General features: G+C 43.0%; 1 protein-coding gene across 44 annotated transcripts in view; it reads right to left on the bottom strand.

The window, feature by feature from the left end:
* The window catches only part of SPIDR (scaffold protein involved in DNA repair), a 484,346-nt gene that overhangs the window by 17,541 nt on the left and 444,460 nt on the right, over nucleotides 1-22,345 (bottom strand). For 43 of the 44 annotated variants that reach the window (XR_012416420.1, XR_012416421.1, XR_012416419.1 and 40 more), the window contains 2 exons: nucleotides 2,463-2,673; nucleotides 1,693-1,845 (listed from right to left, as the gene is read on the bottom strand). Coding sequence is in view for 40 of the 44 variants with exons in the window: in XM_065519183.2 (XP_065375255.1) it covers nucleotides 1,693-1,845; nucleotides 2,463-2,673 (364 nt within the window). In the remaining 4 variants the exon portion in view is untranslated. Of the gene's footprint in view, nucleotides 1-1,692; nucleotides 1,846-2,187; nucleotides 2,674-22,345 lie in introns of those variants that run through there. The other variant, XM_073998780.1, reaches the window with a different exon arrangement.

Here is a 22,345-nt window from a genome sequence, read left to right as displayed (position 1 = left end):
ACCTACTCAGGAGGCTGAGGCAGAAGAATGGCGTGAACCCGGGAGGCGGAGCTTGCAGTGAGCAGAGATCATGCCACTGTATGTCACTGAGTGACAGAGAGAGACTCCATCTCAAAACAAAAAAAACAAAAACAAAAACAGAAACAACCCCCCCGCCCCAAAAACAGAACAGGCAAATTTCATAGAAACAAATAGTAGATTGGTGGTTTCCTAAGACTAGGGTGTGGGAGGGTGGGTGGTAATGGGGCGTGAATGATAATAGGTGTGGGTTTTTGTTCTAAAATTAGATTTTAGTGATGTTTGCACAATTCTGTGAATACTAAAAACACTTTAAAGGAGTGAATTATAGGGTATTACTGAGTTATAGCTCAATAAAGTTGTTTAAAAATCTCCATGAACCCCAAACTGCTGAAATCCTCCTTTACAGAAATCAGTTAAGGATCAATGTCCAAGAATGTTTATTACAGTCTTGTTTAATAACTGCAAAAACACGAGAGATCCTGGATGTCCATGAGTGGAGGGAGAGTTTATTCATATGAGGGGATGCTATGCAACTATTAACTTCTTGAGTTGGATCTCTCTCCCCACCTGGACAGATATTCCTGCTACAGAGAAGCAAGTGGCAGAATAATGTGCAGTAAATCATCTGATGTGCAAGCACACACACCCCCTCAAGGCGGGCAGCTGTGTCTCCTGGATGCGCCAGTGCAGCAGAAAGCCGGGGACAGAGGGCGGGCTGTTAACTTTCTCTTCATTTATTTTTCACTAGTTCCACTAGCCATGTATGACTTTTAGTACTAAGTTTTATAAAGTTAAAAAAGAGAAAATATTAATGCTGTTTTCAGCTCCAGACTCGCATATCTAACCAGCTGCTGAAACATCTCAGATGTATGCAAAACATGCAAACTCTCCTGACAGAACTGAGAGTGTCCCCTTAAAGCTGACCTTGCCTGCCACATCCTACTTAATGAACAGCACTACCATCACCTTATCTGAGCCAGGAGCTCAGAGGTCGTCAGATATATCTTCTGCCTCCATCTATGCCCAATTCATCACTTAACCTGCCGATTTCCCTAAGTCCACCCTTGAATTTCCTTCTCTACCGCTGCCCCCAATGCCATCCAGCCCCTCCACTCTGCTCTGCAGGGAGGACATCAGACCAGGCTGCCTGTACCAATGACAAAGCACACTCCTGACACCACCAGCCTGGTGGGCCCACCAGCCTCAGCTTAGTCCCACCCCCATCTGGCTGCCTGTCCTGCCTCTTTCTGGACACGCCTGCTCAGCAGCTTTCTCATGCCAGTGGCCTTACGAAGTCCTGCTTTCTTCCCAGGAATGTTCCTTCTGCTCCATCCCTGACCTAAGTAGTCTCATCTATGCTTCAGAGCTCAGCTTGAGGCTCCTGTCTTTGGGAAGCCTTCCCTGAGCTCCCCACTAAGATGTGGGCGCAGGTATCAGCAGCTAGAGCACTCAGAGCCTGAGGATAGGCCTGTCTGTGTTCATCTGATTCACCTCCTTCTGTGCAGAATCGAGTTTGATAGCAAGAACAATTTCTGCTTTTGTTCTTTATGTATCCAGTGTCTGGAACTTGGCAGGCACTCCACAAATACTTGTTGAATAAATGAGTAAATGAATATAAAGTATAATAGTTAAGAAAGTATAAACACCAATTCCTGTGAGACGGCTGCCTACCTTGAACACTGCAGATGGAGTTGACAGGTGTGGCAGAGTCCAGACTGTCAAGCATCACCGGATCAGGCAGCTCACAGGAACTTGCACCAGAGACCATACTCAAAAGGGGTTTCTGAAGCAAGACGACAGTCCGTTCAGCACAGACAATCCGACCTGCCGACAGAGACACTTCAGGTTACTGAAGCCTTGAAGAAAAAGTGAATTATGCTCATAATGGCAGTCTCCTTTGCTACCCCTCGAGTCATGCATGTGAAGGTGTAGTTATGGGACTGTGTCCAGCAGCACATGCATTGTGTGTACACATTCCCAAACCCCGTGAGCTAAGCTAAAGAAGCACTCAAATGTGAGAGTCAAGTCAATCCACAAACGGTAAATTATGTGGTATGTGAATTATGACTCGATAAAAATTTAAAAAGATAGCTTAGGCAGGATTTTAGTTTGATCCTGGAAAAAGGGGATGGCTGATCTAAGTATATGCATTTATAATATTCTAGCTTTTGGTTTGTTTGTGGATTCTGCAGCAGTACAGGGTGCCACCAGCAGACAATTCTGGAGTGAGCAACAGCCATCTCCATGGAGCTAGTTCTGCCCAGGTAGCCGCTACAGGGTCAGTGAAAGCTGGAGGCTGGTACATGGGGCATGTCTGTGATGGGCTCCGCGAAGGTGCTGGCAGCGTCCAAGCAACATGGAGGCATCCAGAGGTCACAAGAGCTACTCTATGGGCACCGATCAGTCGCCTCTGTATCAAAGCTGTGGAGAAGCAAGCACACCCTGGTCACGGAGAGCGTCCTTGAAGAAGAGGCTGTGAGGGGCAGCCCCAGCGAGTGCCTCCAGGACTTCAGAGCCCAGCACACACAAGGGGGCCACATAGACAAGCAGGGTTTTGGGGAGCTTGGGGTCACTCTCCTCCTGCGTTTGCAGAGTGACATCGGTTACCAGCAGCCAGATCTCCCTTTGCTCCAGAAGAAGCAGACTCTTCAGCTATAATTTGAAGACACAATAAAGATTATTATATCAAAAAATGTTTTAAAAGCATTTAAAAGCAAAAGTTATACTAACAATTTAAGATATTATTTCAAAAACACTTTAAAACATACACTAGATTTTGCACATCTTGGTCACTAGCCCCATGTGCCCTGGGTGCCTCGACTTTGCACCTGGTTAAAGGCTTCCTTGATTGGGAACAGGCCACCCTTCCCTGGCAGCATTCCATTTGTCCCCCGACATCTTCAGGCTGAATCCACTGTTCTTTTCCTCCTGGTCCTCTGCTCATATACTTACAATGTTAATTACAACATTGTTTCCTGTCTAGTACATACATATTATTCTTTCTGGGCAGTTGTAAGTTTCCTGAGGGTTAGGAACAGATCTTACTTGCCCTCAGACTTTGTACAGGGCCTTTGTATAAAGCTGGTGTCACATATTTGTTGCATCTGCAATAGGTTTTATTATTTTCTTTTCTTCTTTCCTTCTATATTTTTTCATCTTTTTCTTATCTTCCAAACCTGTAATGCCTTTTCAATTTCCATTAAACTGGTATTCTGCCCCTTCCTTTTGGTCAGGGCTTAGGACTCAGTAGACACAAATGGGGCCAAAGATGGTCAGCAGGGCCAGGGCCTGAGGATGTGGCTAGTTGGAGGTTCAGCTGGTGTTGCTGGCACAGTGTGGTCAGGCTGAGGATTCCACATGGCTGGTTAACAGGACTGGGCAGAGAAGGTCACTTGTGTGGTGTGTAGCTGGGGGTTGGGGTGAAGGAGGTGGCCTACATTGTCAGGAGGTTGATTACATACAGGAAATATGAATAAGTAATATTGAGGAAACTGAAGCCAAGCTTCTTGCTGTTGGAGAAGGGAGTTATACATATAGAAATAGCAAAACTTAGAATAAATTCTGTGGTAATGCTCTAGAGTTGGAAGTATTGGTATGAAATCATGATTTTAGATAGACAGAAATATAGAAGTAGATACAGTTGTGTATGTGTGTATGTGGATGAATATACACACACATTTCCTTCCTCTGTCCACTGAGAGGGCATAGAGGCAATGATATCCCAATAGCAGGAAGCCCACCTAGAACCTGGATCTTGGCTTCTAAATACCATTCTTAACCAGGCACAGTGGCATAAGCAACTCAGGAGCAGTCTCAGCTACTTGGGAGGCTGAGGTGAGAGGACTGCTTGAGCTCAGGAGTTTGAGGCTGTGGTACACCAAGATCATGCCTGTGAATAGCCACTGCATTTCAGCTTAGTAAACATAGCAAGATGCCATCTCTGAAAAACTGAAACTAAAACTAAAAAAAACCAAAAACAAAAAACCATATCCATTAAAATCAACCAGAACTTCTTGAAAAGATGGCTGATTCCAGAGCACAGATAGCAAAAGATTAATCATGACACATCTTTCTGTGTCAGAAAATAAGGAGGTACTCAAAGAATGATGGGCATGTGTCCAAGGACACAGGAGCCAGCTTAAATATGGTAAAATTGAACATCAAAATGAACAGTAATAGATATAACTTGCTGAATAAAAGATGAATTCATTGGTCCATACTGATATTTAATAAGTGGGCTGGGCACAGTGGCTCACGCCTGTAATCCCAGCAACTTGGGAGGCTGAGGTGGGAGGATTACTTGAGCTCAGGAGTTTGAAACCTGGCTATATAGTGAGACCCCATCTCTACAAAAAATAAAGCTGGGTGTGGTGGCAAGTACCTGTAGTCCCAGCTACTTGGGAGGCTGAGGTAGGAGAATTGTTTGGGCCCAAGAGGTCAATGTTGCAGTGAGCTGTGATTGCACCATTGCACTACAGCCTAGATGACAGAGCAAGACCACCTTCTCAAAGAAAAAAAAAATTAAAAAAATTAGTGGGCCAAGCATGGTGGCTCACGCCTGCAATCCCAGCACTTTGGGAGGCCAAGGCAGGCGGATTATCTGAGGTTGGGAGTTGAAGACCAGCCTGACCAACATGGAGAAACCCTGTCTCTACTAAAAACACAAAATTAGCCAGGTGTGGTGGGGCATGCCTGTAATCCCAGCTACTTGGGAGGCTGAGGAAGGCTGCTTGAACCCGGGAGGCAGAGGTTGTGGTGAGCTGAGATCGCACCATTGCACTCCAGCCTGGGCAACAAGAGCAAAACTCCATCTCAAAAAAAAAAAAAAAAAAAAAAAAGAATTGGTGAATATTTCAGGAAGGGCAAAGATTTCTATAAGGTTATCTGAGGATGGGAGTTCTGACATCCTTCAAAGATTTTAGATGCTCTTTGTAAATATTCTGGATTTGGCCAGTGGTCTCTCTTTCAATCTATTAATGAACCAAAATGTTCTAATCTCCTTTGAAATTAACTATGAAATTATCTCTACTACTGGGGTTATGAACAAAGTCAGTAACAATAAAATCATCTGGAAAAAGACATCAGTAACTAATTAAAGCAGTATTACCAGGGAAGGTAGATAGTCGGTGCCAAGATGGCCAAATAGGAACAGCTCCAGCCTCCAACTCCCAGTGTGAGCGACACAGAAGATGGGTGATTTCTGCATTTCCAACTGAGGTACCGGGTTCATCTCACTGGGGCGTGTTGGACAGTGGGTGCAGGACAGTGGGCGTAGCCCAATGAGTGAGAGTCAAAGCAGGGCGAGCCACCGCCTCACCCGGGAAGCACAACGGAGAAAGGAATTCCCTTTACTAGACAAGGGAAACCGTGAAACACAACACCTGGAAAATCGGGTCACTCACACCCTAATACTGCACTTTACCAAGGGTCTTAGCAAACAGCACACCAGGAGATTATATCCTGCGCCTGGCCTGGAGGGTCCCACACCCACAGAGCCTCCCTCATTGCTAGCATAGCAATCTGAGATCGAACTGCAAGGTGGCAGCAAGGCTGGGAGAAGGGCGCCCACCATTGCTGAGGCTTAAGTAGGTAAAGAAAGCGGCTGGGAAGCTTGAACTGGGTGGAGCCCACTGCAGCTCAAGGAGGCCTGCCTGCCTCTGTAGACTCCACCTCTGGGGACAGGGCATAGCTAAACAAAAGGCAGCAGAAACCTCTGCAGATGTAAATGTCCCTCTCTGACAGCTTTGAAGAGAGCAGAGGTTCTCCCAACACAGAGTTTGAGATCTAAGAACGGACAGACTGCCTGCTCAAGTGGGTCCCTGACCCCTGAGTAGCCTAACTGGGAGGCATCCCCCACTAGGGGCAGACTGACACCTCACACTTCCCATGGCCAGGTACACCTCTGAGACAAAGCTTCCAGAGGAACAATCAGACAGCAACATTTGCTGTTCAGCAATATTCACTCTTCTGCAGCCTCTGCTGCTGATACCCAGGCAAACAGGGTCTGGAGTGGACCTAGAGCAAACTCCAACAGACCTGCAGCTGAGGGTCCTGACTGTTAGAAGGAAAAATAATCAACAGAAAGGACATCCACACCAAAACCACATCTGTACGTCACCATCATCAAAGACCAAAGGTAGATAAAACCACAAAGATGGGGAAAAAGCAGTGCAGAAAAGCTGGAAATTTTAAAAATCAGAGTGCCTCTCCCCTCCAAAGGAACACAGCTCCTCACCAGCAACGGAACAAAGCTGGATGGAGAATGACTTTGACAAGTTGAGAGAAGAAGGCTTCAGACAATCAAACTTCTACGAGCTAAAGGAGGAATTACGAACCCAGTGCAAAGAAACTAAAAACCTTGAAAAAAGATTTGACAAATGCCTAACTAGAATAACCAATGTAGAGAAGTCCTTAAATGACCTGATAGAGATGAAAACCATGACATGTGAACTACGTGACAAATGCACAAGCTTCAGTAACTGACTCGATCAACTGGAAGAAAGAGTATCCGTGACTGAAGATCAAAAGAATGAAATGAAGTGAGAAGAGAAGTTTAGAGAAAAAAGAGTAAAAAGAAATGAACAAAACCTCCAAGAAATATGGGACTATGTGAAAAGACCAAACTACATCTGACTGTTGTACCTGAAAGTGACAGGGAGAATGGAACCAAGTTGGAAAACACTCTGCAGGATATTATCCAGGAGAACTTCCCCAACCTAGCAAGGCAGGCCAACATTCAAAATCGGGAAATGCAGAGACCACCACAAAGATACTCCTCGAGAAGAGCAACTCCAACACACATAATTATCAGATTCACCAAAGTTGAAATGAAGGAAAAAATGTTAAGGGCAGCCAGAGAGAAAGGTCGGGTTACCCACAAAGGGAAGCCCATCAGACTAACAGCGGATCTCTCGGCAGAAACTCTACAAGTCAGAAGAGAGTGGGGGCCAATATTCAACATGCTTAAAGAAAAGAATTTTAAACCCAGAATTTCATATCCAACCAAACTAAGTTTCATAAGTGAAGGAGAAATAAAATCCTTTACAGAAAAGCAAATGCTGAGAGATTTTGTCACCACCAGGCCTGCCCTACAAGAGCTCCTGAGGGAAGCACTAAACATGGAAAGGAATGACCGGTACCAGCCACTGCAAAAACATGCCGAAATGTAAAGACCATCAATGCTAGGAAGAGACTGCATCAACTAATGAGCAAAATAACCAGCTAACATCATAAGGACAGGATCAAGCTCACACATCACAATGTTAACCTTAAAGGTAAATGGGCTAAATGCGCCAATTAAAAGACATAGACTGGCAAACTGGATAAAGAGTCAAGACCCATCAGTTTGCTGTATTCAAGAGACCCATCTCACATGCAGAGATACACATAGGCTCAAAATAAAGAGATGGAGGAAGATCTACCAAGCAAATGGAGAACAAAAAAAAGCAGGGTTGCAATCCTAGTCTCTGATAAAACAGACTTTAAACCATCAAAGATCAAAAGAGACAAAGAAGGCCATTACATAATGGTAAAGGGATCAATTCATCAGGAAGAGCTAACTATCCTAAATATATATGCACCCAATATAGGAGCACTCAGATTCATAAAGCAAGTCCTTAGAGACTTACAAAGAGACTTAGACTCCCATACAATAATAATGGGAGACTTTAACACCCCACTGTCAACATTAGACACATCAACGACACAGAAAGTCAAGAGGGGAATCCAGGAATTGAACTCAGCTCTGCACCAAGCAGATCTATTAAACATCTACAGAACTCTCCACCCCAAATCAACAGAATATACATTCTTCTCAGCACCACATCGCACTTATTCCAAAATTGACCACATAGTTGGAAGTAAAGCACTCCTCAGCAAATGTAAAAGAACAGAAAGTATAACAAACTGTCTCTCAGACCACAGGGCAATCAAACTAGAACTCAGGATTAAGAAACTCAATCAAAACTGCTCAATGACATGGAAACTGAACAACCTGCTCCTGAATGACTACTGGGTACATAACGAAATGAAGGCAGAAATAAAGATGTTCTCTGAAACCAATGAGAACAAAGATACAACATACCAGAATCTCTGGGACACATTTAAAGCAGTGTGTACAGGGAAATTTATAGCACTAAATGCCCACAAGAGAAAGCAGGAAAGATCTAAAATTGACACCCTAACATCACAACTAAAAGAACTAGAGAAGCAAGAGCAAACACATTCAAAAGCTAGCAGAAGGCAAGAAATAACTAAGATTGGAGCAGAACTGAAGGAGATAGAGACACAAAAAACCCTCCAAAAAAACAACAAATCCAGGAGTTGGTTTTTTGAAAAGATCAACACAATTGAGAGACCGCTAGCAAGACTAATAAAGAAGAAAAAAGAAAAGAATCAAATAGACGCAATAAAAAAATGATAAAGGGGGTATCACCACTGACCCCACAGAAATACAAACTACCATCAGAGAATACTATAAAAACCTCTACGCTAATAAACTAGAAAAGCTAGAAGAAATGGATAATTTCCTGGACACTTACACTCTCCCAAGACTAAATCAGGAAGAAGTTGAATCCCTGAAGAGACCAATAGCAGGCTCTGAAATGGAGGCAATAATTAATGACCTACCAACCAAAAAAAGTCCAGGACCAGACGGATTCACAGCCGAATTCTACCAGAGGTACAAGGAGGAACTGGTACCATTCCTTCTGAAACTATTCCAATCAATAGAAAAAGAGGGAATCCTCCCTAACTCATTTTTCAAGGTCAACATCACCCTGATACCAAAGCCTGACAGAGATACAACAAAAAAAGAGAATTTTAGACCAATATCCCTGATGAACATCGATGCAAAAAAATACTGGCAAACCGAATCCAGCAGCACATCAAAAAGCTTATCCACCATGATCAAGTGGGCTTCATCCCTCGGATGCAAGGCTGGTTCAACATACGCAAATCAATAAATGTAATCCAGCATACAAATGCAACCAAAGACAAAAACCACATGATTATCTCAACGGATGCAGAAAAGGCCTTTGACAAAATTCAACAGCCCTTCATGCTAAAAACTCTCAATAAATTTGGTATTGATGGTCGTATCTCAAAATAATAAGAGCTATTTATGACAAACCCACAGCCAATATCATCCTGAATGGACAAAAACTGGAAGCATTCCCTTTGAAAACTGGCACAAGACAGGAATGCCCTCTCTCACCACTCCTATTCAACACAGTGTTGGAAGTTCTGGCTAGGGCAGTCAGGTAAGAGAAGGAAATCAAGGGTAGTCTCAGGATACAAAACCAATGTGCAAAAATCACAAGCATTCTTATACACCAGTAACAGACAAACAGAGAGCCAAATCATGAATGAACTCCCATTCACAATAGTTTCAAAGAGAATAAAAGACCTAGGAATCCAACTTACAAGGGATGTAAAGGACCTCTTCAAGGAGAACTACAAACCACTGCTCAGTGAAATAAAAGAGGACACAAACAAATGGAAGAACATACCATGCTCATGGATAGGAAGAATCAATATTGTGAAAATGGCCATACTGCCCAAGGTAATTTATAGATTCAATGCCATCCCCATTAAGCTACCAATGACTTTCTTCACAGAATTGGAAAAAACTGATTTAAAGTTCATATGGAACCAAAAAAGACCCCGCATTGCCAAGACAATCCTAAGCCAAAAGAACAAAGCTGGAGGCATCATGCTACCTGACTTCAGACTATACTACAAGGCTACAGTAACCAAAACAGCATGGTACTGGCACCAAAACAGAGATATAGACCAATGGAACAGAACAGAGCCCTCAGAAATAATACCACACATCTACAGCCATCTGATCTTTGACAAACCTGATAAAAACAAGAAAGGGGGAAAGGATTCCCTATTTAATAAATGGTGCTGGGAAAATTGGCTAGCCATAAGTAGAAAGCTGAAACTGGATCCTTTCTTTACTCCATATATGAAAATCAGTTCAAGATGGATTAGAGACTTAAATGTCAGACCTAAAACCATAAAAACCCTAGAAGAAAACCTAGGGAATACCATTCAGGACATAGGCGTGGGCAAGGACTTCATGTCTAAAACACCAAAAGCAATGGCAACAAAAGCCAAAATTGACAAATGGGATCTAATTAAACTAAAGACCTTCTGCAAAGCAAAAGAAACTACCATCAGAGTGAACAGGCAACCTACAGAATGGGAGAACATTTTTGCAATCTACTCATCTGACAAAGGGCTAATATCCAGAACCTATAAAGAACTCAATCAAATTTACAAGAAAAAAACAAACAACTCCATCAAAAAGTGGGCAAAGGATATGAGCAGACACTTCTCAAAAGAAGACATTCATACAGCCAACAGACACATGAAAAAATGCTCATCATCACTCGCCATCAGAGAAATGCAAATCAAAACCACAATGAGATACCATCTCACACCAGTTAGAATGGCAATCATTAAAAAATCAGGAAACAGGTGCTGGAGAGGATGTGGAGAAATAGGAACACTTTTACACTGTTGGTGGGACTGTAAACTAGTGCAACCATTGTGGAAAACAGTGTGGCGATTCCTCAAGGATCTAGAACTAGAAATACCATTTGACCCAGCCATCCCATTACTGGGGATATACCCAGAGGATTATAAGTCATGCTGCTATAAAGACACATGCACATGTATGTTTACTGCAGCACTATTCACAATAGCAAAGACTTGGAATCAACCCAAATCTCCATCAGTGACAGACTGGATTAAGAAAATGTGGCACATATACACCATGGAATACTATGCAGCCATCAAAAAGGATGAGTTTGTGTCCTTTGTAGGGACATGGATGCAGCTAGAAACCATCCCTCTCAGGAAAGTATCACAAGAACAGAAAACCAAACACCACATGTTCTCACTCATAGGTGGGAATTGAACAATGAGAACACCTGGACACAGGAAGAGGAACATCACACACCGGGGCCTGTTGTGGGGTTGGGGGAGCGGGGAGGAATAGCATTAGGAGGTACACCTAATGTAAATGACGAGTTAATGGGTGAAGCACACCAACATGGCACAAGTATACATATGTAACAAACCTGCACGTTGTGCACATATACCTTAGAACATAAAGTATAATAAAAAAAATAGTGGGAAGGTATAAGAGTTTAATCTAAAATTACTTAATACAGTACGACAAAAAGGTATCAATGGCTTTATATTACTTTTAATTGCAGCTTATTATTCCCTTTATATTGACTAGATGTTATGTGAAACTTCTGAATAAGAGGCTGAAGACATTCAGGGGAGTAGTAAGTGTGGCAATTGTTAGCCATTTCTATTATTATTAACCATTAAGCATAAGCAGCGATTTTAAAGGAGAAATGAAATAAAGAGAACGCACTTACGGGTTGAAGCCAAGTGTGGGGTCCAACATATAAACTTCTTTTCTCTTCCAGTGAGATCTATTCACTGAGGTTCTTTTCAACCAGTTGTTGTTTTCACTAAATTTAATATCCCCTTTTTTTTCTTACAACCAGTGAGCAGGGAATAATCAATGGCTTTGTATCAGGAGTTTGCAACAAAAAAAAAATGTGTTGATCCAAGTGATGCTTGAAGCGGTAGAAAGATTAGGGAAACTATTTTTTAAATGCAGGCCACCTACTTTACCTCAATTCTGACTATTGTTCTTATGGCTTTTTTTTCATTTAATAAACAGTTATTTATTGAATATGTTCTCTGAGTCAGACATGTCAATTCTTGTGTCACCTAGAGGGATCTGTGTACCACATACCCATTTTTCTTCATTTTGTCTTATTCTTCTTGGGCTTAATAAAAACAAAAGCTTTGATGGGGAAAATGGAGTATGATAAAGCTGGAAATGTAGATGGTCACTCAGAGATATTTACAGAATCAAAATTCTGGTGTCTCAAGTTGGATGACTCCTTAATATATAAGGTGATATTAGAGTCTGGATGACTGCATGAGCTTTTCCGCCATTTAGTGTTATGTGAAATTTTCATCAATGTAACTTCATACATATTGAGACACTATTGATTTGTAACCTGAGTTTGTATTTATCTTGCAGCTGAGATTTTGGAGTGCAATACTTTTTCTGCTACTGATCTGCTAATTTAAAGAATGCTTGCTTTCTTTTAGCCAGTTTTAGAAAATGTTAAAAATATTTAAGAGTTTTTTCTTTTTTTTTTTTTTTTTCTCAGACAGGGTCTCACTCTGTCCCCCAGGCTAGAGTGCAATGGTGCAATTTCAGCTCACTGCAACCCCTGCCTCCTGGGCTCAAGCAATTCTGCCTTAGCCTCCCAAGTAACTGGGACTACAGGAGCACAGCACCACATCTGGCTAATTTTTGTATTTCTTGCAGAGATGGGATTTTTCTATTTTGGCCAGGCTGGTCTTGAACTCCTGAGCTCAAGCAATCCACCTGCCTCAGCCTCCCAAACTGCTGGGATTACAGGAATGAGCCACGGTACCTGGCCTTATTTAAGAGTTCTTATTGATAATCCTACCAGTATAGTATTAGTTTGAATTAAGCATTTAAAAAACATACCATGAAAGTTTATTTTTCTAGTTATTGTATATATAATAGTACATTCTCTTGTTGCAATCAGATCGCAAAGCTGATTATTCTTTTCTGTAACCTTTTAATAGAGTATTTCAAAAAAGTTTTTATCTAAAAATAGATGGCAATACAGAAAACGTTTTCTCATGAAATATCCTAAGTGAGTAGACTTACTTATAAAGCAAAACAGCATGTTATTCTACACCTCTGTTGGTTATTTTGGACAACTCTGAATTTCCATTACATTTGAAAAATAGTCAAGAGTCAGGTTATTTTTAAAAATCACCTAAGGCGGCCAGGTGCGGTTCACACGTGCAGTCCCAGCAATTTGGGAGGTCGAGGCGGGTGGATTGCGAGGTCAGGAGATCCTGACTATCCTGGCTGATGTGGTGGAACCCAGTCTCTGCTAAAAATACAAAAAATTGGCAGGGGGTGGTGGCGGGCACCTGTAGTCCCAGCTGCTCGGGAGGCTGAGGCAGGAGAATGGCGTGGACCCAGGAGGTGGAGGTTGTAGTGAGCTGAGACGGCCTGGGCAACAGAGTGGCACTCCGTCTCAAAAAAAACAAAAACACAAAACACCTAAGGCACTACTATCTGTTTTTCTTTTCTTTTCTTTCCTTTTTTTTTGAGACGGAGTCTCACTCTGTCGCCAGGTTGGAGTGCAGTGGCGCGATCTCGGCTCACTGCAACGTCAGACTCTGATTCGGGCAGTTCTCCTGCGCCTCAGCCTCCTGAGTGGCTGGGAATACAGGAACTCACCACCACGCCCCGCTAATTTTTGTATGTTTGGTGGAGAAGGGGTTTCACCATGTTGACCAGGATGTTCTCAATCTCCTGACCTCGTCATCTACCTGCCTCGGCCTCCCAAAGTGCTGGGATTGCAGGTGTGAGCCACCGCGCCCGGCAGGCATCACATTTTTATCGAAGAAGAAAGAAACACACAACAGTTTCCCATCTCACCTTAAACTTTTGGTAAAAATATCTTGGATTTTCATTATATGAGAATGTTGCTACATGGAAGAAGGATGGGTGGGTAGAAAAATATGATGGCATACCTGTTTTTTAAAAAGAAATGAGGAATAGTGTTCTTTGAAAAATGAGGCAGAGAGGACCCTTACAAACAAACGAGAATTTATATGTGTATTTTAGCAGTGCTTATCTTTGGGTGATGGAGTTATCTATGTCATACTATCTTTCTCACTTTCATGTTTTTAATAGATTTTCACAAGCATGTATTCACTTCTATAATTGGGATACATGATACCCAACTAATGTACCTGAAAGTAAGTTTTAGCAATATTTCTAACCTAGCTACGTTGTGCTTTTTCAAAGAAGCTTGGAATAATAAGTACATTATTTATATTTTATTGCCATTGAAAACTTGGAACTTTGTTTTACAACTGTATGCATTTTATCATGCTTTCATCTTTGTAGATTGTCCATTTTTACATGAATGGCTTTTTTCAAAAGATCTGTTCATTTGTTATTTTATTATCTTTTAATAAATGTTTTATATCTAAAAAAATAAAGCAGTACTACCACTACACTGCTAAAATTTTATTAAAAATAGATTTCTTCTCTGGCCAGGCGTGGTAATCCCAGCACTCTGGGAGGCCAAGGCGGGTGCATCACTTGAGGTCAGGAGTTCAAGAGCAGCCTGGCCAATGTGGTGAAACCCCATCTCTACTAAAAATATAAAAATTAGCTAGGCCTGATGGTGCACGCCTGTAATCCCAGATCCTCTGGAGGCTGAGGCATGAGAATTGCTTGAACCCAGTAGGCGGAGGTTGCAGTGTGCGAAGATCATACCACTGCACTCCAGCCTAAGTGACAGAGCATCTCCAAAAAAAAAAAAAAAAAAAAAAAAAAATTGGTGAATATTTCAGGAAGGGCAAAGATTTCTGTAAGATTATCTGAGGTTGGAAGTTCTGACAATGTCCAAAAATTTTAGATGCTTTTGTAAATACTCTGGATTTGGCCAGTGGTCTCTCTTTCAATCTATTAATGAACCAAAATGTTCTAATCTCCTTTGAAATTAACTACAAAATTATCTCTACTATTGGAGTTATGAACAAAGTCAGTAACAATAAAATCATCTGGAAAAAGACATCAGTAACTAATTAAAGCAGTTCTACCACTACATTGCTAAAAGTTTATAAAAAATAGATTTCTTCTCTGTCCGGGCACAGTGGCTCAGGCCTGTAATCCCAGCACTTTGGGAGACAGAGGCGGGCAGATCACTTGAGGTCAGGAGTTCGAGACCAGCCTGGCCAACATGGTAAAACCCCATCTCCACTAAAAAATACAAAAATTAGGCTGGGCGCCGTGGCTTACACCTGTAATGCCAGCACTTTAGGAGGCAGAGGTGGGTGAATCACCTGAGGTCAGGAGTTTGAAACCAGCCTGGCCAACACTGTGAAACCCTGTCTCTACTAAAAATACAAAAATTAGCCGGCATGGTGATGCGTGCCTGTAATTCCAGCTACTTGGGAGGTGGAGACGAGAATTGCTTGAACCTGGGAGGTGGAGGTTGCAGTGAGCCAAGGTCGCGCCACTGCACTCCAGCCTGGGCGACACAGAGAGACTCCGTCTCAAAAAACAAATAAAAATTAGCTGGGCGTAGTGGCAGATGCCTGTAATCCCAGCTACTCGAGAGGCTGAGGTAAGAAAATCTCTTGAACCCGGGAGGCAGAGGTTGCAGTGAGCCAAGATTATGCCATTGCATTCCAACCTGGGTAACAGAGTTAGACTCTGTCTCAAAAATAAATAAATAAATAAATAAATAAAAAATAAAAAGTCTTCTTATTCATAATGCCAAAATCCGGAAGCAACCAAGAAGTCCTTCAGTAGGTGAATGAATAACTAAACTGAACTATGTGGTACATCCAGACATGGAACATTATTCAGTGCTCAAAAGGAAATGGGCTATCTAGCCATGAAAAGTCATGGAAACTTAAATTCATATTATTAAGTGAAAGAAGTCCATCTGAAAGGCTACAGATTGTAAGATTCCAACTGTATACAACATTCCGAAAAGGCAAAACTATGGAGACAGTAAAAATAAGAATGTTTGCCAGGGATTTGTGGAGAGGGGGAATAAACAGGTGGAGCACAGGTGTTTAGCTCCATATGATACTATGATGGTAGATACATGTCATTACATATTTGTGCAAGCCCATAAAATTACACCACCAAGAGTGAACCCTTATGTAAACTGTGGACTCTGGGTGAGTATGATGTGTCAGTACAGGCTGATTAGTTGTAAGCAATGTGCCGCCCTGGTAGGGATGTTGATAATGGGGAGGCTGTGCATGTGTGGGAGTAGAAAGTGTATGGAAAAATCTCTGTACCTTCCTCTCAATTTTGTTGGGAACCTAAAACTGCTCTAAAAGAAAAAACTCTAATAAAAATTTTTATAGCCCTATGTAATCAGGAAAAGTTTTTTTTTTTTTTTTTTTTTTTTTGAGACGGAGTCTCACTCTGTCGCCCAGGCTGGAGTGTAGTCGCACAATCTCAGCTCACTGCAACCTTCTCCTCCTGGGTTCAAGTGATTCTCCAGCCTCAGCTTCCTGGGCAGCTGGGATTACAGGCACCTGCCATCATGCCCAGCTAATTTTTGTATTTTTGTAGAGACGGGGTTTCATCATAGTGGCCAGGCTGGTCTCAAACTCCTGACCTCAGCTGATCCACCTGCCTCGGCCTCCCAAAGTGCTGGGATTACAGGCATAAGCCACCACGCCCATCCCAGGAAAAGTATTTAAGCATAGATGATATAGACACCTATAATGCTAGTAATTAGGCAAAAATATTACCAGTGCAAATTTATCAGGAAAAAGTAGATCTCTCCCACACAAATATGCCCAATTAATTTTTGACAAAGGTGCAACAGCAAGTTAATGGAGGAAGGATGATCTATCAACAAATGGTGCTGGAATGAATGGGTATCCAAAGGTGAAAAAATTAACCTTGACCTAAGCCATGCACCTTATACAAAACCCAACTCCAAATGCATCATGGACTTGGAAGGTAAAGTGTAAAATTAAATTTTCTAGAAAAGAACACAAAAGAATAACTTTGGGACTGATGATAGGCAAAGAGACTTGATTTCTCTTAGACTTGACAACAAAACTGTGATCTGTAAGAAAAAAATTTGGTAAATCTGACTGTATCAAAATTAAAAACTATGTTAAAAAATCATTAAAAGGGTGAAAATACAATTTAGAAATCCTGAGAAAATATTTGCAAATCCTGTATCTGACAAAGGTTTTGTATTTAGAAAATAGAAATAACTTTAAAGACTCAACAATAAACCAACAAACAAGCAATCCAATTAGACAATGGGCAAAAGATGTGAACAGGCATTTTACCAAAGAGGACATATGGATGGCAAGTAAAAACATGAAAAGATGTTCAACATTATTTGTCCTTTGGATGAATCTCTAGATAATGCTGTTAGCCAACACCTTGTATTTCTTTTTTTTTTTTGTTTTTTGAGACGGAGTCTCGCGCTGTCATCCAGGCTGGAGTGCAGTGGCGCGATCTCGGCTCACTGCAAGCTCCGCCTCCCGGGTTCATGCCATTCTCCTGCCTCAGCCTGCTGAGTAGCTGGGACTACAGGTGCCCGCCACCGCGCCTGGCTAATTTTTTTGTATTTTTAGTAGAGACGGGGTTTCACCATGGTCTCGATGTCCTGACCTTGTGATCCGCTCGCCTCGGCCTCCCAAAGTGCTGGGATCACAGGCGTGAGCCACCGCGCCCGGCCAACACCTTGTATTTCTTTAATGATTTTTTTTTTGTTTTGTTTTTAGACAGAGTCTCACTCTGTCACCCAGGCTGGAGTGCAATGGAGCGATCTTGGCTCACTTCAGCCTCTGCCTCTCCTGCCTCAGCCTCCCAAGTAGCTGGGACTACAGGCATGCACCACCATACCCAGCTAATTTTTTGTAGTTTTAGTAGAGATGGGGTTTCACCATGTTGGATAGGCTGATCTCCAATTCCTGACCTCAGATGATCTACCTGCCTCAGCCTCCCAAAGTGCTGGTATTACAGGTGTGAGCCACAGCACCGGGCCTAAAAAACAATTTAAATAGAGATGGAGCCTCACTATGTTGGCCAAGGTGGTCTCGGGCTCCTGGCCTCAAGTGATCCTCCTGCCTCAGCCTCCCAAAGTGCTGAGATTACAGGTGTGAGCCATTTTGCCTGGCCACTGCTAACACCTTGATTTCAGACCTCTGGCCTCCAGAAGTGTGAGAGAATACATTTCTATTGTTTTAAGCTATCTAGTTTTTGGAACTTTATATGATAATCCTAGGAAACTAATACAGATATATATTGCATGGTTCTAGTTATGTAACAACCATAAAACAACATAATTATAATGACAGAGAACACGTGAGTGGTTGCCAGGGGTAGGGATGAAAAAACGATCGACGTGGCTATAAAGGGCAACACGGGAATCGGTGGTGATGGCACAGCAGAGGATTCTGACTGCAGTGATGGTGATGCAAGGCTGTACATGTGACAAAACTGCACAGAAGCGCACACACACACACAAACACACAGAGTGCACACAAGGATGTTGAAACCTGAATGTGCTCCATGGATTGTGCCTGTGTCAGTTTCTTGTTGTTTTTTTTTTTGTTGTTGTTGTTGAGACGGAGTCTCACTCTGTTGCCCAGACTGGAGTGCAGTGGCGTGATCTTGGCTCACTGCAAGCTCTGCCTCCCAGGTTCACGCCATTCTCCTGCCTCAGCCTCCCAAGTAGCTGGGACTACAGGCGCTTGCCCAGCTACTTTTTTTGTATTTTTAGTGGAGACAGGGTTTCCACTAAAAATTAGCCAGGACCATTAGCCAGGATGGTTTTGATCTCCTGACCTTGTGATCCGCCTGCCTTGGCCTCCCAAAGTGCTGGGATTACAGGCATGAGCCACTGCGCCCAGCTGGTTTTGGTTTTTACTGTGGTTACTGTGGGTGTGGGATATTAACATGGGGGTGGAGGGGTGCACCAGACCCCCCGGTATATTTCTTTGCAATCTACTGTGAAACTATAATTATTACAAAATAAAAGTTAAATATGAAAACTATCTTTTTCACCTTCATGACTTAGTCTTTAGTGTAATATAAATACAACTGAATCTGTTTTTTTTTTTTTTTTTTGAGACAAGGTCTTACTCTGTCACCCAGGCTGGAGTGCAGTGGTACAATCACAGCTCACTGCAGCAACCTCCTGGGCTCACAGGATCCTCCCACATCAGCCTCCCAAGTAGCTGAGATGATAGGTATGCAGCACCATGCCTGGCTAATTTTTTATTTTTTTGTAGAGATGGGGTTGTGCTTTGTTGCCCAGGCTGGTCTGGAACTCCTAGCCTCAAGAGATCCTCTAGCCTCAGCCTCTCAAAGTGCTAGGATGACAGGTGTGAGCCACCACACCTAGTCTAGGTCTGTTTTTATGGCTCGAGTTCCAGCAGTGACTCATGGTGCCATTCTGAAAGTCAACTCTCACTGCCAAGGATGCAGGCCACTGGCTTCACTACGGACTGGCCCCAGGACTCAGCTTATTTCAATTCCTTCTTGAGACAGCTGGTTTCTGGTGATTCTTTTACAAAAGCAGACTACAGGAGACAGAATTTCAGTGGATCATAGAACCTGTTCCATTGGGTTCCAGGTCTTTGACTGTTTTGTGGCTACAGGACCACTGATTCCTAGGCACACATGCCCACTGGAAGTCATGCTCACTGAAAGCTGCACTTGCACTGGTGGAAGGCTGTTTTTTGGATAGGAGGTGATTAACATATCTTCTCTACTTCCCTGAGGGAGGACTCTTTCACAAGGCAAGCTGGATGACCTGCTTCACTCTTGGTCTTTCTCTGCCCCAGAGTTCCCCTCCAACTGGTTTTGGTGCAAGCATTTTGACATCTGCTTTCTTTACTTTCAACCTCAGTCTCAGCCAGAGGGCCATGGGCAGGAGTGTGAGCTGCAACTGCCACGTGGCTGCTATGAGGACAGCATTCTCCCTGTGGGTGAATGGCACCTTCACAGAGAGCCACCGCCTGGCCCATGACCCAGAAGAGCAGGAATGTGCCAGATGTCAAGGGCATCCCCCCCACACACTGACCCTTCTCAAGGTGAGCAGAGGAACGTGAAGGCAGTCTTAGGTCTCCTCAGGCTTGGAAAGTATGAGACATAGTACATGCCCTGCCTCATCCTTGCTGGGAGCCCTATCCTCCTATCTGCTGAGCCGGACACTGGGGTGCTCACAGGGAGTACCACTGAGGGACTCATGTCAGTCATTCTCTACTTCTTCATGAGAGGCACTGATCAGCTGTCAAATGATGAAAAGAGGAACAGATGAAGAGAAAACAAACGAAAAAGGGTATTTTAAAACTCCTAAATTCATCCTAGAACAATCCAATATGGTGAGAGAATGTCACACCCATTTGACAGACAAGGACATGAGACAATGTGGTGAAGCACCTGCACAAGCTCAGCCAGCATGTGGTTGGGGGTAGGGATGTGTTGCGTCCCTGCTCCACCCCCAGGGCTCCAGGTAACTGAAGGACTGTGGAGTCAGGAAGCACCATGGGACACTGGGCTGAGTAAGAGTTAGGAAACCCATGCCAGGCTCCACCTGGGTTTGGTTGTGTGTATCAGAGATAGCAGATACCAGGCCTAGCCTTGGTCTCCTCCACTTGGAATTAAGAACAGTGACACTATTGCTGCTAAAATGATATATACACGAGAATGGTTGGAAAATCTGACAAATCTCTCACAGAAATTAAAGGTGAAGTATTGATAATAAAAAATAAAGAGCTAAATGTGGTTCATTTATATTCACAACTCAGCCCTCTGATTTCCTTTCTGTGGGCAACACTCTATGCGTTGGCAAGCACTAGATAATCCACAGGTTAAGCTGCAGAAACACACACACACTTTCTGCAGAGAAGGAAAGGAAAGGCAATTGACAGTTACTAGCATATCACCTAAAGCACACTCCTTACATCTGAAATGTAAAAATTAAATTGAGATAAAGCCTTAAAGTTCTTTCATATGATGATCATATGTACCAGCGCTGTGTTCTTGCACAGCACCTATGGCATCCTTAGGTAACAAGCTTGCACCCTACTCGGTGGCTGTCAGTAGATGGCCCTCCCTGTCTCCTCTCCCTGACACACACCACACTGCACATTCAGTACAACCTACAGGATGCCAGGAGACACAAGGGTTGTTTTTTTTTCCTGCGTCACAGTTCCTGTGTCCTCCAGCCATGCTCAGCACCTGAAGAACGTGAGCAAACCAAGGCCTGTGGGCTAATCCAGCCTGCCCCCTGCTTATGTGTGGCCTGTAAGCTAAGCGTGGTTTTTATATTTATTCAAGGTTCTTACATTTTTAAATGGTTAAAAAAACCATAAGAATATTTTGTGACAAGTAAAAATTAAGTTAAATTCAAATTTTGGTGTCTGTAAATAAAGGTTTCTGAAACACAGCCCTGCTCATTCATTTGTGAACGACAACATGGCTGCTTTTGCACTGCAAGGTGGAGCTGAGTAGTTGCTATGAAAACCATACAACCCAAGAAGCCTAAAATATTGACTATCTGGCTCTTTACAGAAACAGTCTGCCCACTACTCCTGATGCAGATGGAAGAGGAGCTGATTTAACATGCTTGTGATAACAATGATTTAATGATACTCGTATATATGCAACTCATCAAGAACTTGACTAGAAGTTAAGAAACATATTCTTTTAGTCACTCTCTTGTTCTTCCACTAAGAATGATCAGAGAAATGCAAAGACTTTGTTCAAAATAAATGCACAACAGAAAATAACTCTGAATAACTTAAGCGGAAGAGAAAGGCTCCAAAACCAGGCAGCTGAATTGGGTTGTATGCAAGCATGAATGCTTTGTAGAGATTCATAACAAGCATGTAAGGGGAAATGGCACAAGGTGTCTGGGTGTGCTTTAGCATATTTCATCAGCAAAAAGAAAAGTGAGGGGTGTGAGTGTCAGATCTTGATAACCAGGCATAGTATGATTAGAAGACAGCCCCTGGTGCCACCCACACCACTGTCCCCTGACTCAAGGTGCACTGGGGCACCTGGCCGAGGTTGCTGGCTGAGGTGCCAGCCTCCTGCCCTCCCTTGAGACTCCTTGCTGGGCAATTCCTGGGTATTCTGGCCTGGCTGGTAGCTGGTGATCCACTGACAGCCCAGGTGAGTGCAGGCATCTGGGGCCTGGTTTGCTCCACTCATACACACCCTCAAGGAGGCAATGTGTGGGGCACTCACTCTCTCCTGCACCATGGCAGATGCACCCAGTGCACACTGCCTATGAGTAGATAAGAGTTTAACAAATAGGATGTTCTCAATCCCTCTTGGATGATCAGATCTACATGGATATTCCTCCATAAGGTAAGGGCCAGCAGAGGTTTCTTGCAGAATGTAGTGAATGCATTCAAACTGGCAAGCAGGTCTCCTTCCCTCCTCTACTCCTAGCTGATTGATAGCAAGCTCCTCTAGGCCGCTGCTCCCTAGAATAGGCTGAGGCCTCATAGGGACCATGGAGGTGGGATGGGAGGGCTTTCAGTTTCAAAGGCTCTAAAAGTTCCCAGAAGTAGCTGAGCTCAATCCTGAGATTACCATTTCCACCACATAAATGAGGTTTCTGCATCTCTTTCCTTTCTTCAACCTGCCTAAGTGTCAGGAAAGAATGAAAATTACTGGGCTGAGAAGCTTTGGGGACAGGGTTGTACTTGG

Source organism: Macaca fascicularis, chromosome 8 (assembly GCF_037993035.2).
Source record: "Macaca fascicularis isolate 582-1 chromosome 8, T2T-MFA8v1.1".
Lineage (NCBI taxonomy): Eukaryota > Metazoa > Chordata > Mammalia > Primates > Cercopithecidae > Macaca > Macaca fascicularis.
This window is presented reverse-complemented; position numbering and strand designations above follow the sequence as displayed.